The sequence below is a fragment of the Phocoena phocoena genome, chromosome 15 (genome assembly GCF_963924675.1).
Source record: "Phocoena phocoena chromosome 15, mPhoPho1.1, whole genome shotgun sequence".
Classification (NCBI taxonomy): domain Eukaryota; kingdom Metazoa; phylum Chordata; class Mammalia; order Artiodactyla; family Phocoenidae; genus Phocoena; species Phocoena phocoena.
Genome location: NC_089233.1, coordinates 4255742 through 4275519, shown reverse-complemented (window position 1 = coordinate 4275519; position 19778 = coordinate 4255742). Strand labels below are relative to the sequence as shown.

Here is a 19778-nt window from a genome sequence, read left to right as displayed (position 1 = left end):
ACTTGGGTCCACTCGCCCGCACGCACTAAAGCCAATCTACTGACACCGGGTCACGGTGAAGGAAAGTGCCGCGTTTATGGCAGGGCAACAAGCAAGGGGTCCAGGTATCTAGGGCTCAGAAGGCCCCCACTCCCCAATGGCTTTCAGGGAAAGGTGTTTACAGATGGGGTGAGGCTGTTGGTGGGAATGTACACTGGTGCCGCCACTATGGAGAACAGTGTGGAGGTTCCTCCAAACACTAAAACCTAGAGCTACCGTACGACCCAGCAATCACACTCCTGGACATATGCCCAGAGAAAACCATAATTCAAGAAGACACATGCACCCCAATATGTATAGCAGTACTATTTACAATAGCCAAGACATGGGAGCAACTTAAACGTCCATCGTCAGAGGAATGGATAAGGAAGACGTGGTACATACATGCGATGGAATACTACTCAGCCATAAAAAAGAACGAGATAATGCCATTCGCAGCAACATGGATGGACCTAGAGATTATCATACTAAGGGAAGGAAGTCAGACGGAGAAGGACAAATACCATATGATATCACTTCTATGTGGAATATAAAACAATGATACCAATGAACTTCTTTACAAAACAGAAACGGACTCACAGACATAGAAAACAAACTTATGGTTACCAAAGGGGAAGGGAGGGAGAGGAATAGATCAGGAGGTTGGGACTAACGTATACACACAACTATATATAAAACAGGCAATCTACGAGGACCTCCTGTATAGCACAGGGACCTCTACTCAATATTCTCTATTAACCTAGGGAGTCCCCTGCTGGCACAGAGGTTACGATTCTGATCTTTCACGGTCGTGGCCTGGGTTCAATACCTGGTCAGGGAACTGAGATCCTGCAAGCCACAGAGCGCGACGAAAAAAACCACAAAATTTTATAATAACCTAAATGGGAAAACAATATGAAAAAGAAAAGATATCTGTGTACATAGAACTGAATCACTTTGCTGTACACCGGAAACTAACACAACATCGTAAATCAACTAGAGTCCCCAAATAAAATTTTAAAATGTTTAAAGTGAATTACAAAAGAGTGGGGTGAGGGAGGGGAGGTTGAGGGGTGTGTGGTCAGCTTGTGGACATTCTTCCGATTGGTTGGTGGTGAGGTAATTTGAGGTCAACATCATCAACCTTCTGGTTCCAGCTGGTCTGGGGTCTACGTGCTTGTGGGCAGCATGCAGTTAACTTCTTCCACCTGATGGGGGCTTCAGTCTCTGCAAAACAGCTCCAAGGATGAGGCTCAGAACAGTATCTACAGCCCTTGAGGAAGAAGGAAAGGTCCTTGGCTTTGTTTAACGGCTACACTAGTATTATTTCGTCGTTTTGGACTCTTTTCCTTTCTTTTTGCACTCTCTGCCTTCTCTGATTAAATTGTCCGTTTCGAACTCAGGGAAGGCTAGGAGGCTAAAATTCTCTAAAGACAAGAAGCAGGCAGAAGACATGGAGAGAATCCGTCCCAGGAAGGCCCCACAAGGTCCTGCTCACTTACAACATCAGATTCGATCTGGGCTGTTTACGCAGTTTTGGGACAACATACCAACACATCTTAAGATGGTTCCCACCCGACTGTAGCACATTTGGACAAGGTGAGGTGGGGTGGGATTATGCAAATCCAGATCTGAAGACTAGATAAAGCAATCAGGGTATTTCACAGTATACAAGAGAAATTTTCACAGGGACAGAATACCAACCTTCTAAGATTTGAAAGCCTGTTAGGGAAGAGGGAGAATGAGCTTCTGTTCTGTTATACAAGGACCCAGTCAGCGGTGATGGTTGAAAGCACGATGAATGCATATCTGAACTCATTTGCCTCCTAACGATGGAACGTCTACAGCACAGGGACACAGGTCCTCAGGCAGCAGTGCTTTTCCCAGCAGCGTGGACCCTGAGGAAAGCCGGGCTGTGGCAGCTCTGGAGGACCTCAGACGCTCTTTGCATGGCCTCTGAGACCTAGCACATCTCAGGAAGTCCACGAGTGCAAACCAAAGAGACACTCAGTCCCTGCACCTTGGATGAACTGATTTGACTCTACGTATGCATTGCTTGGGCTAATTAGAAATATGTAAGTGATCAAAAGACAAATTAAAACTCTGGGCACATCCTGAACAACAGAGATACTTCTCATCAAAGTCCAAACAATAATTCAAAAGCAAGATTCAGTGCCAAAATGTGGAAACAACACAAGCGTTCATTGACAGATGAATGGATAAAGAAAATGTAGTGTGTATATTCATACAACAGATATTATTCATCCATAAACAGGAAGGAAAGTTTCTAATTGATAGAAAGAGCATTTATGTATTTCTCAATGATTGTTTGACATTTCTTTGTATAAGCAGTGAAAATTTAACAATTCCACTTGTAAGAGGAAAGGTTAGTGTTTCTTTGTAGACACAGGTAAGTCTCAGCACACACGTGCACACAGAGTAAACAGAAATACCGCCCCGCTACCTGCCCCCAATCTGATCCTCCGATGAGCCCTGCTGATTCCCCCTCCAAATATATGGAACCTGTTGACTTCACTCCATCTCCTCAGACATCGTCTTCCTGCACTACCACGCCAAATTCCTAACCATATCTGGGGCTCCCGACTTCCACTCTTGCTGAATCCCCACCCCATCCATTTCTACAGCAGCCAACATCAATTGTTTCCCTTTCAGTGCCAACTGGATCACGACACCTCTCATTCACTGGTTTCCCACTGCACTTGGCATACATCTGAACTTCTTCAGACCCAGGGTTTTATTTCCTTCTCACTCACTGTGTACTGTCCATACTGGCTTTGGGGTCTAGGAAGGAAATTTTGACACAGGCTACCACACGGAGGACACTTGAAGACATTATGCTAAGTGGATAGGCCAGATACAAATGGACAAATGTTACATGATTCCACTTCGGAGAGATCCCCAGAGGGCTCAAATTCATGGAGACAGAAAGTGGAAGGGTGGGTGTCAGGAGTTGGGGGGGATGGGGAGTCAGTGTTCAATGGGGACAGAGTTTCAGTTTGACAGCATGAAAACATTCTGGAGACGGCTAGTGGGGATTGTTGCACAACAATGAGAATTCTTTATTTTTGTTCTTAAGATTTTTGTTTTACTTATTTTTGGCTGCGTTGGGTCTTCTTTGCTGTGCGCAGGCTTTCTCTAGTTGCAGCGAGCGGAGGCTACTCTTCGCTGCGGTGCATGGGCTTCTCATTGCGGTGGCTTCTCTCTACAGCGGAACATGGGCTCTAGGCGCACGGGCTCAGTAGTTGTGGCTCGCGGGCTGAGGAGTTATGGCTTGCGGGCTCAGTACTGGTGGCACACGGGCTAAGGTGCTCCGCGGCATGTGGGATCTTCCCGGACCAGGGCTCGAACCCATGTCCTCTGCATCGGCAGGTGGATTCTTGACCACTGTGCCACCAGGGAAACCCAACAATGTGAATTCTTCATGTCACTCAACTGTACCCTTAAAATGGGCAAATTTCATGTAATGCAAATTTTATCACAATAAAAAAAGAGAGAAGGGCGGAGGGAGGGAGGGAGGGAGGAAAAGCAAGACTCAGACCTCCAGGCGATGAGTGGAAGCATGAGTTGGGAAGTTCAGAAGAAGCTTCCAGTGACACTGCTTGATCCTGAGTTGGCTATTTTCTTCTCTGCATCTCGGCTACCGTGTACTTCCTACCCTCACAGAAAAATCACCTGTCTTGAACTGGAGATTTTCCCATTAAGGCTTTGTGTACATGTGACATTTTTATTCAGGTAGTGAAATCTCTGGGACAACAGTCATACTACATTCTCAAAATTTTGATAAGTAGACGAGAACTTCTTAATTGGAATCGAGGGGCAGGTTTTGGACAATCCATGGACTTTGTGAAATCCAAAGGTGCCCTTTGTGTGTGTCTGTGTGTCTGTCTGTAGACACCCGTTGAAGGGTGTGTGAGCACGTGTAGTTCCGTATGATTTTAGCTGCTCCAAATGCCTCTTGGACTCAAAGGTGCCTGAGGGTAGCGGACCTGTGCTCCTCCACTACAGAATTCTGAACACAGTGCCAGTACACACTGAGCAGAAGAGCTTTGCAAAATTCCATGTTTTAACGTAACTTTTTAATCCAGTGAGTCAATGTACCTGGGATATTTTTTGACATCCTTATCTCACTCTTATAAGGCTGAACAGTTGCTGCTTCCCCTAAGTCTCCTCGTCCCTCTCCCCACTCTCCCACCAGCCCGTGGAAAAGGAATGGGAGGGAGGAGGAGAGTCCAGCAGGGAGAGGACAGGACAGCTCACCTGCTGGGAAGCGGTAAAGCGGGGTCTGGACACCTTGAGGGGGGTTTTGGAGGACGGGCAGAGGTTGGGTCACTGGCAGGAGATACCGTTTACCCCTGATCTCTGGGACAAATGCACACATAGGTCTGACAGTTACTTGTGATTTCCTTCAAACTGCTTGCCAGGTTGGAATGACGGATGATGACATCAAAGGCTTCCGACCTTCCTGATTGGAAGGACCAGACTCCGTGGTGCTCGGCAACAGTAGTAGACAATAGCATCTCGCCAGAGCTTCTCTCCACTGCCAGTTTCCCCGCAGCTTGGAGAGGGGACGACCACTCGTGTTTAGCCCAACTCCAGAACAAGTGTTGGGACAAAGCAGAGTCTAGGCTTCGAGGAAGGGAAGAGTTTGGGAGACATCATGGACAATCATCCACCGAGTTCCCAGGCTGAGGACGAGACCTGCCAGCCCAGCTCCTCAGGGTACCCCCTGGAGGTGACTGTCTATGAAGAAATCCCAGGACCGTCAGGTGAGGGAGCTGGCACGAGAAGGAATTTCAGAGGCTTGACCGGTAAGGAGGAATGGGTACAGAGGTCGGGAAAGAACCCCACAAAAGGTGCCTATGAAAGAAAGGAGACATTCGGAAAGCCAGGGATTGAGGGAGGAGAGCACAGGAGCTGGGGACATGGAACACCTGGGGAGCAAGAAAGACGGTTAGGAGACGAGATCCAAGGATGAGAGAAGGGAAGAGAGGAAACAAGGGGAGCGTTCTTTTTTTTTTTTTTTCTCCTGGTGGGAGAAATTATCTACCATGAGAAAGAGTTTCGAGGACAGCAAGCTGGAAAAATGACAACAGGAGTCAGGGGAGGGATCGGTAGATATGGACAGAGAAAGATGGAAAGATGACTTGGGGCAAGGTCAGCGGTTTGTGAGACTGGAAAGCACGGGGGTGCTTCAGGGGGGAGGCAGAGTCGGGGTGGGGTTGGGTGGTCACCAGTGGCTGAATTCCCAAGACGAGAGCGTCATACTGTAGTCTCTTCTCCTTCGTCAGCCCCCTGGGCCGGTTGCACCTCCCCGCCTCAGCGCCCCGGCGGGAAGAGGAAGAGGTCAGTGGCGTTCCGAGCGGAAGTGGAGGGCGACCCGGCCGCTGAGGCCCAGGACACCTGGGTCGTGGAGTGGCTGATTGGGCTCAAGATGAAGCTGAAGCGACAGCGGGTGTCTTCAGTGCTGCCTGAGCACCACGAGGTCTTCAACAGGATGCTCGGTAAGGACCCGCCCCCTCGCCCAGCACCCTCCAATCCTATACTTGAATAACAAAGAAACAAATCTTCCCATGACTACACTTTTCCAGTGGAAAACAATTCCCTGCTAGTTGGTGCGCTCTCCGTCCCTGGCGGACTGTCTACGGATAAAGGATACAGGGGACACGTAAATGATTCAATAAAGGATACAGGGGACACGTAAATGATGCAGGATGAGGTTTGATTTAGAAATGATACAGGGTTAGGTTTGTTTGGCTTCAACTGTACCCCTGAGACTCTAGCTCTTACTAGCCTTTTGAATCTTACTGGTTCGGGGCGGAGGGGCAGGGGCTGACAGTCCATCTTCGCCCCAACGAGACTGTCAATTGAGAAACTGGCTGAGAGTAACTCGATGCCCTCTGCACTGATACGTGAATGCATGATGAAGGGGCCTCACTCCCTTTCACTCGGCCCCTTTAGAAGGGGAGTCACCCCCTTTCCTCCCACAGTGAATGGTCTTCAATCCCCTCTTCCCGTCAGCTTCACCCTGGGCCACAACTTGGCATTTCCCCGGGGGGGGGAGCGCAGTTCTCCCTCTTGGCCCTGCAATGCTCCCATGACAGCCCTGTTCCCACTGGCAACATCTGCCCTCTTTTCACAGAGGATCCCGTCGTTAAGAAATTCCTTGCCTGGGACAAAAGGCTGGAAGTATCTGACAAGGTAAATCACCCGCTGAGATGGATTCCAGCTCCAGCGCCTGTCCTGGGTGGGCGCACGGGGTGCTTTCTATACCCACGTTTCCACTCCCCTCCCAACCTGATGCCTTGTCAACACTTCCCTCCAGGGGCCTCGAGGTCCCCTTTGGGATCTGAGCCCCAGGTGTGCCCCTTTGGTGGTTGCTGCCTAAGTCCCCTCTCCTCTCAGCTCCTGGGGACTCGCCTTGGGTCCGGTTCATCAAATACAATCCAGTGCCAGTGGCCCTAAGTCCACACCCTCAAACCCACAGCCTCCCATCCTTGGAGCGTTCCAAACTCTGACCTCTGTCCTCTCCCCTTCCCCAAATAATCAGGCTCACCCAACATGGGGGGATCTCCTCTCCAAGTGGCACCACCCATTCCTCGTCCCCTGCTCCCTTCTCCCTCCCACTCTTTCTCCTCTTCCAGGAGGTGACCTCTCTCCTACGTTTTTTTCCCTCTTTCCATCAGTATCTCCTGTCGATGGTGATAGCTTATTTTAGCCGGGCCGGGTTCTTCCCCTGGCAATTCCAGAGAATCCATTTCTTCATAGCTCTGTGAGTACCTTGCTCCATCCCCGCCATCAGTATTCAACACCCTGGGAGGGTGGAGAGAGAGACGTGGGGTTCTGACCTTTCATCTATTTTTTTTAAACCCCTTTGTACTGTTTACTCTGGTGTGAAAATGACAGGATTACGGTACAGTGGTTTCTTTTTCAAACAGAGTTATGTTTTTTATACCATTCATTGTCAAAACAAACTACCCTAATGTCAATTAAAACACTGAACGAAACAAAGCAAAACACAAAACCTTCCTAAGAGGAGAGGAAGAAAGAACTGACACCATCCTGCCCCCGAGTAAACAGACTTGAGACGTTTCCGGTTCTGGTTTTCCAGTCTCGGGTCTTCCCACATCAGCACCAAGTGTGATTATCTTCCGTTTCTGCGTTCGCACGACAAATGCCACAATCGGCGGGCCCTTATCACATAGCGCGGATCTGGTGTAAAATGCTCCCCACTGACGTTTCTTCCAAGTCTCCCAAGCCAGTCGGCTCTATCTGCCTGAATATCCTCCCAAAACACAGGTCTGACCGCTTCACACAATTTCATTGGCTGATGACGTGCCAAATCAAGGCCAGAGTTCTGGGTTGGAATTCAACTCTCTCTGCAATCTCCATCACACTGTCCTGATACTTTATTCCTGTGTTCCACTGTTCCTTCCAAATACCCTGCCCTCCAAGTTTCTATTGGGCTTTCTGTCCAGGTGTCTTTCCCACACATTTATCTGAAGAAAATGACCCTATGCTTAAAGTGGGTTCAAACACCAAAACCTTCACGATGCCTGATCTCCCTAACTTCTGCATCCCGGAGGCACTTGAGTTAAAATCGTATTATAACGTGATGCTTTGCATTATAGTCATTTCTTATCTCCCCCCTTCCCCCTCCCCAGTCCCACTGGACTGGACACAATGTGGAAGGCAGGTCTTGTCAAAATGTCACTGCATTCCCAAAACACTCAGCACAATTCTTTTCATTTTGCAAATGTTCGTTACTGTGAGTCTTCGAGGTCATCAGTATTGCATTTGGCTATGAGATTAAAGGTTCATTCATTCATTCATTCATTCATCTAATGAAACCTTATAAAGTACACCCTACATGCCGGGGAATATGAGCTGATGGGAACAGAGATTCACAAAAGGCTGTTGCATTCATGCATCAATATGAACCAAGCCCTAAATGTGTCATTTGGTTGGAGAGGGATGAATGCAGAAACAGATCAGATCAGCTCCTGCCCTTCGGAACTGTACATGTACCTACAACATAGGGAGAGAGGTGTGTGCACATAAAACAAGTTGAAGGGAACAGGGGGTTTGGATTTTGTCCTCATCCTCAAGGTGTGAGAGGCACCCTTCCGAAGGTCCTGCCTGGCGGTGCCTCCTTGATGACTGGGCGGCTCTCGGTGACGGTGATGGTGACGCTGGGCAGGGCTGGGTGGGTCGTGTGAGGATGTTCAGCCTGCCTCTTTCCTGGGAAGCTGATCTCAAGTGGAGGCCCTTCCTGTCCTGATGACAGCGGCCTGATGTCTTTCCCCAGCTATGTGGCCAGTGACATGGAAGAGGACAACCAGGCCCCCAAACAAGCCATCTTTTCGTTCCTCTATGGGAAGAACCGCTCCCAGCGTCCCTTGTTCCACAAACTGCGTTCCCAGTTCATCCGTTCCATGGGCTGGAAGACGAGGGTCACTCAGGAAGAGTGCGAGCAGGTGGGTGGGCTGTGGCAGTCTCGGGGAGGGGGAGGGCGAGGGCCGGAGAGGAGGGGGGGATCACGGGGAACTCGGTTTGGGACTTGGGGATGGACGAGAAAGAGCCGGAGGCCGGGCAACGGGAGGCAGCGGCATCCTCATTGCCAGGGGCTTTTTTTCTTTCCAGATCCAGGCTTTTGATCCAGAGCTCTGGGTGTGGGGAAGAGATCGCACCCTCTTGCCCCAAGGACCCCAGGAGCACGCAGGCCTCAAGTCATCGGCCTGCGCAAAGGTAGGTCTGCGTGCGTGCGCAACGGTGCGGGCAGAATGACGTGTTGTCTCCTGAGGAAATCAGAGAAATCCCACTGCTGGACCCACATCACCTCTCACGCTGTGAAGGGGGCCAGGTGGGCACGCAGCCACATGCCGACTCAGCGCCCAGCCACGGACTGACAGCCACACACAGACACCAGCACCGCTGGGCCCGTGGGCGCCAGACCTCGGGGAAACCAGTTTATCCCAGACGCATGGGTCTCACTGAAGTTATTTCACCCAAAGCAACTGGGTCCAAATAACAGCTCTGACGAGATGGTGATTTTCTTCCATGTACTGTGATTCCAGTTTCTCTTTTTCATTCATTTTTGGCCTTACATCCCTCAGGGATATGGGTTCTAGCATTCACCTACAACAAAGTAAATGTCTTTATTTTCATCCAAATTTACTTTCAAATTGCTTATGGCCAGATGACCTGTGACTCTTTATTTCCCCTGAATCACCACTTCTGGACCAATGATTCCTCTTGTACAATTCACCTTTTCCCCCTCAAGTTTACGGTCAAGGGGGTTTCCCACAATGCGCTAAGGTTAAGGAATGCCATCTTCAGCATGGCTCATTACAATTGACACATTAGAATTCTAGATGTGGGCCGAGGACTGAGCAAACATTTGGCTTAAATCTTGCAAACTAGCTGTCTTAGTCCATTCGACCTGCCCTACCTACTACAGACTGCGTGGTTCATAAACAACACCCCACAGTCTCTTTTACAAGGCCAATAATCTCATTCATGAGGGCTCTACCTCCCAAACACCCCACCTCCTAATACCAGCACCTTAGTGGTTAAGATTTTAAGATTTCAACATAAGAATTTTGGGGGACACAAACATTCAGCCCGTAACACTAACCAAGTTTAGGACTGAGTATTATTTAAACATTAGGATCCAGGGACTTCCCTGGTGGCAGAGTGGTTAAGAATCCGCCTGCCAACGCAGGGCACACGGGTTCGAGACCTGGTCCGGGAAGACCCCACATGCCGTGGAGAAACTTAGCCCGTGCGCCACAACTACTGCACCTGAGCTCTAGAGCCCATGAGCCACAACTACTGAGCCTGCATTCTAGAGCCCGCAAGCCACAACTACTCAGCCTGTGTGCCTAGAACCCATGCTCCACAAGAAGAGAAGCCAACGTCATGAGAAGAAACGGAGAGTACTCCTCGCTCACCACAACTAGAGAAGGCCCACGTGCAGCAACGAAGACCCAATGCAGCCAAAAATAAAATAAAGGAAATAAGTAAATAAATGAAAAATTAATAATAAAATAGACATTAGGATGCAGGGTTAGCGTCAGGGTTAGGGATCCGGCATCAGGTCTCCTGGTCCACGATGTTGACTTGTCAGAGATGTCTATAGTGTGGTGCCAAGTCCAGAATTGAAGTGGTGCCAAAGGACCAAGGTGAGTTAAGACTAAAGCTGCATTCTCCAAATGCCAGCTCCCTGAGCAGAATCACCTGGGGTCTTCGCTATGAAGCAGATTGCTGGGCCTGACCTTAGGTGTATTCAGTAGTTTTTGGAGTCAGGGTCACCAGAGTCCAAGAATCACACTTGAAAACAATGAATGGCTCAGGACTGGGGTTCAGAATGGAGAATTTGAGATAAAACTGCAATCATAAAGGAGCCTCACTTCTGGCTAGAGTTGACTAAGCATGGGAAAACCTTTATATCTGCACAGTTGCCACTTTGAAATCTGACATCCTTGCTCTTTCTCTTACGTCCAGATCACAGAGCCCAGGAGAGATGAGGATGTTCAACACGAGGGTACTCCAGACAGTGATGGCAGCTGTGAGGAAGGAAGGGAGAAAGCCTCTTGTGCAGATAATCGCGAAGAACCCAGCATCTTCTAGAATGAGCTGAGAAGAGTTTTCATATCATACTCCTAGGAGCGGGGCATGCTTCTAGGAGTCTGTGGCAGGACAATAAGAAAACAGGCTTTTCTCAGATTCCATCCTTTTGGAAGTCACCACCCCAATTTTCAGATCATTTCATTCAAATCACCCCTGAGGTCCCATTTTTTATACACTTGATTGCCCCGGTCTAGAAGCATTTGAAGATGGAGTGTAGGGGCTCAGAATAGGATAGAAAAAGTTTAAAATATATAATGAGAGCCATAGGGTCGTGACTGATGACTTAACTTTCACAGGCTTATTTTGAAAATGTCACCTATAAAATTATTTTATTTTTATATTTTTATATTTATTTTAAATAGTTTTGAAATAGTCTTCATTTTGAAACACTTTGTTCCAACAAACCTTTTGTGATGAGTATTACAGCTGTTGTATATTTACACATATATACAATTTTATTCACATTTTCAAGAGGGATTTTTATTTTTATATATTACATAATATACCTTTCATATATTACATAATATTCCCATTCTACTTATAGCTAGGTGGGTATTTCCTCCCAAATCTTGTAAGCATAAATTTTATTTTTTTAGTTCTCATTATTGAATTGTGGGAATTCAGTCATAATTTTTTAACTTGTCTCAACGTGTTTGTATGTTATTTTAGATCATTAAAGACCACCGTGCAATGCAGCTTTTTGGAAAATACAATAAAGATGAAAGTCTTCCCACAGTCATGATGTGCGTGGTCATTACCAGTCAGCTTCGCCTCTTTGCTGTCCAGCGAGGTGTCGCTTAATGGTGTTGTGATTATCCAACCACATTTCTTAACTCTGAAAAAGAATCCTGAATTATTTTTCATGTAGAGAAAACTACAGAAGATGAGGCACATCTTGCATCATTCAGGACTCCTATACTGAGAGACAAGTGTTGGGTAAATGGAAAGATAGCTTTATTGAGGAAGCCGGCAGTCCAGGGGAGAAGGTGGACTCATGTCCCGAAGAACCAACTGTCCCCTCCTGAGGTTTTGCTTGAGGACCATACAGGGAAAAGACAAAGTGGCTACATGTTGAAGAGAGGGTTACAGGGTGTGTGATCAGCTCACGCACATTCTCCTGATTGGTTGGTGGTGAGGTCACGGGGACCCAACATCATCAGCCTTCTGGTTCCAACTGGTCTGGGGTCTACGTGCTTGTGGGCAGCATGCAGTTAACTTCTTCCACCTTCTGGGGGTTTCAGTCTCTGCCAAGCTGGTCGAAGGGCATGGCTCAGAATATTACCCGATAGCCCTTGAGGAGGAACTAAAGGTCCTTGACTGTGTTTAATGGCTAAAGTATGATTATTTTGTCTTTGCTGTTTTTCTGGCCATGACACGCAGCTTGCAGGATCTTAGTTCTCTGACCAGGGATCAAAAACAGGCCTTAGTGGAAACGCAGAGTCCTAACACCTGAAATGCCAGGGAATTTCTGGCAGTACACTTAAAAAAAAAAAAAAAAAACAGACCAAAAGGAACACAGTTTCAAAAAAGGTTAACTTTCTCAGAAATGCAGAAATTTTGTTGTGCATTTTTTTTTAAATACATGTATCAATTTATTTATTTATTTTTGTCTGCGTTGGGTCTTCGTTGTTGCACGTGGGCTTTCTCTAGTTGGCGGGATCGGGCACGACTCTTCCTTGCGGTACATCAGCTTCTCAATACGGTGGCTTCTCTTGTTGCGGAGCATGGGCTCTAGGCACGTGGGTTCCAGTAGCTGTGGCTCGCGGCCTCTAGAGGTTTCTTTATTTTCTATTTTTTGCAAGTATTCATCAAATGTTTATGGCTTGAATGAATGACAAATAATTTCTTCCAACAATCTTCACACTGCTTAAACTATGACAATATTTAGCATCTCAAATTTCATATGACCTTACTCTCTCCGTGCTCTAGTTTCTAAAAGCATGTGGGATCTTCCCGGAACAGGGCTCGAACCCGTGTGCCCTGTGCTGGCAGGCGGATTCTTAACCACTGCACCGCCAGGGAAGTCCCTGTGCATTTATTTTCAAAACATAATAAGGCCGGATGAATTCAGAACTAGGGGCAGAAAGCTCTTCCAGTGAGACACGGAAGCTCTGCTGTTTAGGCAGATTTAGAGAACAGCTTTCCAACCACTTATTAAGGAGACCAACACTCCACTAGAAACAGTTATCATTTTACAGAGAGAAAACCAAACTCCAGCTTTGCATCGATATAACATTTGAAACTCAGAGAGCAAGAAGCTCTTTTTTGAAAACCTCTGGAATAAACATCAAAAGAGAGCCGCCTTCGGCCCACACAAATGAAATTCCCTTTCCACCCATCTCCTCCAACTTTCTATATTCACTGAGGTTGTGTCCTTTACTATCCTCTTTCTGGTTCTGGAACAATCAGTCATTTCACTTTACAACCAAACTATTTTTGTTCCTGTTAATAAACAAAACTACATCTCATTATCTTGCATACAAAGTCGTACCTCTCGGCTGCTGGAACCAAGCAGGACCCTGCAGGGCCCTTCCATGTCCCCTGCCTCTTGTTTGTAAAACAGCTGCAGTCTCCCAGGCCTCCCCTGAGTCACAAAAGAACAGGTTCAAGCAGTTAATCATTAGGACAACAACACTCACAGATGTTTAGTTCCTCCCGAAGGACATAAGTGACAGTGTCAGAGACACACTCCTAACTCGTTTTGCAGATACTAAAACCACTACAAGAGGAGAGAGCTAACTGTATGATCACCAGACTGCAGCTATGACGTAAGCTGCTCCATCTTGAGCAGACCTGAACCAATGGCTTGCACAATTCCAGGAACTGGCCTCAAGGAAATGCGAACAAACCAACACTGGAGTTGAACATTAACTGTGCCTGAAACAATCAACATGACACCGACCACAACACTGCATGACCAATTTCAAGATCATGGTCAGAGCTGACTGTGCTACTCTGCATGTAGCCCTAACCCGCACAGCCTAGAGACTTCCCGTCTTTTCCCTATAAACCCCTTTTCCCTCTAATTGGCAACTGGGAGATGGTTTTGGGGACACTAGTCCACCATCTTCCCAGGTTGCCAGCTTCCTGAATAAAGCATCTTTCTTCTTCCACCAACCCTTGTCTCTGGAACACTGACTTCTGAGCGATGAGCAGCTGAACCTGAGTTCTGTTCCAGCCGATAACATTACTATTGGTCAAGTCTCATTCACATTATACTAATGATAACTTTGAACCAAAGTTACTTCCATTTCACAAAGAAAACTAGCAGTGAATAGTAGACAACTGCCCATCACACATCAGCATTTTAGGCTAGGAGAGCTCATGAACACACAGAGCACAACTTTACATAGCCACAAACATCCCTTACACGACTTCTCCAAGGGGTAGAGACAAACACATTCATTAACACACCCACAGACATAGCCTCTAGGGAACAAATAAAAACATGCAGCAAGAGCATAGAACTGGAGATTACGCTTAGTAATCAATGTTTCGGGTTTCTGTCTTGCTCAGAAATGACCTCGGTATCCAATGATTATCCAGTAAGTAACACAATCTAATATCAGTTCAAGGCTTTACGTAAACTAAAGAATTTATCGACAAGCTAACACAGTACAAAACACAGTTACTGCTGAAAGAAAGTTTGTCGGAATACTAATTAAATGCAGTTAAACACAAATATACATTTTTCATAGCCTTAAATGTTACGTAGAAGTAATGTTAGCTAATATGATGGGCACACCTATATAAATTTAGGAAGAACACTCCCAAGTAGAATTTTTTTAAATGTATGCCTAATACCGATAATTAAGATAGGAGTAAATATTTATTAAACCAAAAATATTAAACTAGTTTCATTTGTCAAAGATTTACCTAAATTATGTAAACGAGAAGTCTTTCAATTTCTGAGTTGATTTTTTTTTTTTTTTTTTTTTTTTTGCCTGCACACAGAGGCTTGCTGGATCTTAGTTCCCTGACCAGGGACGGAACCCCGTTCCTGGCAGTGAAAGCACCGAGTCCTACCACTGGGCGGCCAGGGAATTCCCTGACTTGATTTCTATAAGAATACTTTACTAGCACATTTAACGTGTGACAAGTTCTAATTCCTTTCTCTCTGAGAATTTTAGGGATATATAATTTTTAGAAGCCCATTTGTATCTTTGTAGGCCAATCAGGACAGAAACCCTTTAATTTAAGAGACTCTACAATCTACTTTAATAGATCCAGAAGTAGGAAAACATTACATACTCACGCTGTCAGCGGTAAAGACCTTTCTGAATTACAGACACACAGACATATAGAGAATGGAACTTTTACCTTCAGTTCTCAAGTCTTAGACATGAGTCAGGAATAAAAGCTCACCAGTCTAGATATTAAAGAGCCGTTCTCCTCCCAGTGGGCAAGAGATTCTCAATTGATTTGAGCTTGTCCAAGTAGACAAACAGAAAAGACTAAGAAAAGACTAACAAACCAGATCCTCTGTTACCTCTCACCTAACTGAGATTAGTTCTGTAGAAACTTAATCCCTTTGGAGAGACCATCAAAAGTCTTCAAACGACAGAGCCAAACTCAGAATCCCTGCTGCTCCAAATGGGGAACCACTCAGCTGTAATCCGAAAACAATGCAGAAACACAAAAGTAATACAAGGCGAAACTAAAGAAACAGAAAGTGCGCCAAGTTCAATGGCAGCTTGGGTTCACCCCTGGGAGAGGAGACAACATGTACCTGGGATTCACCGGCTCATGAAATACACCACTTGTTGCTGGGCTTTTACAGATTTGTTTACGTGTAATTGATATACAAAATCCAGCCCGTGTTTAATTTGTATAACTCGATGAGTCAGGACATATGTACACACCTGTGATACCACCACCACCATCACGGTAATATACTCATCACTTCCAAAAGATTCCTTCTATCCCTTTGTGTGTGTGTGTGTGTGTGTGTGTGTGTGTGTTAGAAAGACTTAACACAGCACCAGGTACATGAAAAGGTGCTCAACGTCACTAATCATCCGGGAAATGCAGATCAAAATCATAATGAGATATTACCTCACATCTGTTAGAATGCCCACCATTTTTAATTTTTTTTAAAGATAAGAGTTGTCAAGGTTGTAGAGAAATCGTAACTCTTGCATATTGTAGGCAGGAATGTAACATCGTGCAGGCACTGTGGAAAACAGTATGGAGTTTTCTCAAAATCCTTTAAATAAAATTTCCATATGATCCAGCAATCCCACTTCTGGGTATACAGGCCCAGCTCAGAGACACTGCAGCTTCGGTTCCAGAACACTGCAATGAAGCGAATACCGCCATAAAGCGAGTCACATGAATTCTTTGGTGTACCCTTGCATGAAAAACTTATGTTTACACTATACTGTAGTCTGTTAAGTGTGCGATAGCCTTGTGTCTAAAAAAACAATGTACATACCTTTATTGAAATATACTTTAGGGAAGAGAAATACAGATCAATAGAACAAGATAGAAAGCCCAGAGATAAACCCACGCACATATGGTCACCTTATATTTGATAAAGGAGGCAAGAATATACAATGGAGAAAAGACAGCCTCTTCAATAAGTGGGGCTGGGAAAACTGGACAGCTACCTGTAGAAGAATGAAATGAGAACACTACCTAATACCGTAACACAAAAATAAACTCAAAATGGTTTAAAGACCTAAGTGTAAGGCCAGACACTATCAAACTCTTAGAGGAAAACATAGGCAGAACACTCTATGACATAAATCACAGCAAGATCCTTTTTGACCCACCTCTTAGAGAAATAGAAATAAAAACAAAAATAAACAAATGGGACCTAATGAAACTTAAAATCTTTTGCACAGCAAAGGAAACCGTAAACAAGACCAAAAAAAACCAACCCTCAGAGTGGGAGAAAATACTTGTAAATGAAGCAACTGACAAAGGATTAATCTCCAAAATATACAGGCGGCTCATGCAGCTCAATATCAAAAAAACAAACAACTCAACCGAAAGATGGACACAAGACCTAAATGGACATTTCTCCAAAGAAGATATAAGATTGCCAACAAACACATGAAAGGATGCTCAACGACACAAATCATTAGAGAAATGAAAATCAGAACTACAATGAGGTATCACCTCACACCACTCAGAATGGCCACCATCAAAAAATCTACAAACAATAACTGCTGGAGAGGGTGTGGAGAAAAGGGAACCCTCTTTCACTGTTGCTGGGAATGTACATTGATACAGCCTCTATGGAGAACAGTGTGGAGGTTCCTTAAGAAACTAAAAAAGCCTTCCCTGGTGGCACAGTGGTTAAGAATACGCCTGCTAATGCAGGGGACACGGGTTCAAGCCTGGTCCAGGAAGATCCCACACGCCAGGGAGCAACTAAGCCCATGCGCCACAACCACTGAGCCCGTACACCACAACTACTGAGCCCACGTGCCACAACTACTGAAGCCCGCATGTCTAGAACCCACGCTCTGCAACAAGAGAAGCCACTGCAATGAGAAACCCGCGCACTGCAACAGAGTAGCGCCAGCTCTCTGCAACTAGAGAAAGCCCGCCTGCAGCAACGAAGACTCACCACAGCCAAAAATAATAAATAAATAATTATAAATAAATTTATTTTTTAAAAACAACTAAAAATAGAACTACCATATGATCCAGCAATCCCACTCCTGGGCATAGACGCTGAGAAAACCATAATTCAAAAAGAGACACGTACCACAATATTCACTACAGCACTATTTATAATAGGCAGGACAAGGAAGCAACTTAAGTTTCCACTGACCGATGAATGGATAAAGAAGATGTGGCACATATATACAACGGAATATAACTCAGCCATAAAAAGAACGAAATTGAACTATTTGTAGTGAGGTGGATGGACCTAGAGTCTGTGAAACAGAGTGAAGTAACTCAGAAAGAGAAAAACAAATACCGTATGCTAACACACATTTATGGTACCTAAAGAAAAAATAAAAAAGTGGTTCTGATGAACCTAGTGGCATGACAGGAATAAAGACGCAGAGAATGCACTTGAGGACACGGGGCGGGGGGGCGGGGCGGCGCGGGGAAGGGTAAGCTGGGACAAAGTGAGAGAGTGGCATGGACATATATACACTACCAAATGTAAAACAGATAGCTAGTGGGAAGCAGCCGCATAGCACAGGGAGATCAGCTCGGTGCTTTGTGTCCACCTAGAGGGGTGGGATAGGGAGGGTGGGAGGAAGACTCAAGATGGAGGGGATATGTGGATATATGTATACATATAGCTGATTCACTTTGTTATACAGCAGAAACTAACACAACATTGTAAAGTAAGTATACTCCAATAAAGATGTTAAAAAAAAAATACTTTAGGGACCCCCCCCTGGTGGGCCAGTGGTTAAGTATTAGCCTTCCAGGGCTTTCCTGGTGGCACAATAGTTGAGAGTCCGCCTGCCGATGCAGGGGACTCGGGTTCCTGCCACGGTCCGGGAGGATCCCACATGCTGGGGAGCGGTTGGGCCCCGTGAGCCATGGCCGCCGAGCGTGCGCGTCCCGAGCCTGTGCTCGGCGGCGGGAGAGGCCACAACAGTGAGCGGCCCGCGTGCCACAAAAGAAATAATAATAATAACAAGAATCCGCCCTCCAATACAGGGGGCGCAGGTTTGATCCCTGGTCGGGGAACTGAGATCCCACGTGCTGTGAAGCACAGCCGAAACAAAAAAAAATTAAAAATACTTTACTGCTAAAAAATGCTAACCATCATCTGAGCCTTCGGCGAGTAGTAACCTTTTTGCTGATGGAGGGTTTGAAATAGTGTGAGAATTACTAACATAGGACACACAGACAAGAAGTGAGCAACGGCTGTTGGAAGTACGGTGCCAACACACTTGCTCGACAAAGAGTTGCCGCAAACCTTCAATTTGTGAAAAGCACAAGATCCGGGAAGCACATTAACTATAATAGAATATAATGTAATATAATATAATAAATGATAACATAGCCTGTATAGTCAAAGAAAAGGAAATCAGTATCTAGAAGACACACATGCACCTGTATGTTCATTACAGCATTATCCACCAGAGCCAAGACAGGAAAACAACGCAAATTTTCACCAACACAGAAACGGGTAAAGAAAATGGGGTATATACGTAGGATATTATCCAGACTTATTAGAAGGAAATCCTACCAGTTGTGACAACGGGGATATAACTAGAAGACATTACGATAAGTGAAATAAGTCAGTCACAGAAGGACAAAGCTGTGTGTTTCCACTTATGTGACGTATCTAAAAGATTCACACGTAAATCGTCAGAGGTGGGGGAGGAGAGAATGGGGAGTTGTTCAATGGGTATAAAGTTACAGTCACACAGGATGAATATGTTCTAGAGAACTGCTGTATGACTAAGCGTCTATAGGTAACGAGGCACACTATTCTTTTCGTTTGAATTAAAAATTTTTCATGCAAGTGTAACTGACCTACAACACTATGTTAGTTCCAGGTGCATAATCTCAATATTTCTACACATTAGAAAATGATCACCAAGATTAAGTCTAGTTGTGGTCGAGTTACCATCCACCGTACAAAGTTATAATGTTATTGACCGTATTGCCCATGCTGTATATTTCACTCCAAAGACTCATTTATTTTGTAACTGCTTATCCGTTCCTCTTAATCTCCCTCACCTATTTCACTCATCCACCTACGCCTCTCTGGCAACCACCTGTTTATTCTCTGTATCTATGAGTCTGTTTCTGTTTAGTTACATTAGTTCTTTTGCTTTGTTTTTTTAGATTCCATACACAAATGAGATCATACGGTGTTTGTCTTTCTCTGTCTGACTTATTGCACTTAGCATAATACCCTCTAGCTCCATCCATGTTGCCACAAATGGCAAGATTTCATTATTTTTTTAAATTTTTAAAAATTTATTTATTTTATTTTTGGTTGCGTTGGGTCTTTGTTGCTGTATGTGGCCTTTTCTCTAGGTGCGGCGAGCGGGGGCTTCACTTCACTACACTGAGTGGGCTTCTCATTGCGGTGGCTTCTCTTGTTGCAGAGCATGGGCTCTAGGTGAGCGAGCTTCAGTAGTTGTGGTACGCAGGCTCAGTAGTTGTGGCTCACAGGC

At 45.5% G+C, this 19778-nt stretch overlaps 1 protein-coding gene across 1 annotated transcript; it reads left to right on the top strand.

Annotated features, from left to right (window-relative positions):
* The first annotated feature begins 4696 nt into the window (after nucleotides 1–4696).
* On the top strand, nucleotides 4697–10668 carry LOC136134647 (speedy protein E4-like). Its single transcript, XM_065892311.1, has 7 exons — nucleotides 4697–4805; nucleotides 5328–5540; nucleotides 6179–6237; nucleotides 6723–6808; nucleotides 8345–8513; nucleotides 8680–8784; nucleotides 10543–10668. The coding sequence occupies exons 1-7, from the start codon at nucleotides 4697–4699 to the stop codon at nucleotides 10666–10668; spliced, it is 867 nt and encodes a 288-aa protein (XP_065748383.1).
* Nucleotides 10669–19778: the final 9110 nt, after the last annotated feature.

Bases quoted from the DNA above. Each gene is read 5' to 3' on its own strand.
- LOC136134647 (XM_065892311.1), top strand. From the start codon at position 4,697: ATGGACAATCATCCACCGAGTTCCCAGGCTGAGGACGAGACCTGCCAG. The intron at 4,806-5,327 runs GTGAGGGAGCTG...CTCCTTCGTCAG, and splicing joins AGAAATCCCAGGACCGTCAG to CCCCCTGGGCCGGTTGCACC. The intron at 6,238-6,722 runs GTAAATCACCCG...TCTTTCCATCAG, and splicing joins GGCTGGAAGTATCTGACAAG to TATCTCCTGTCGATGGTGAT.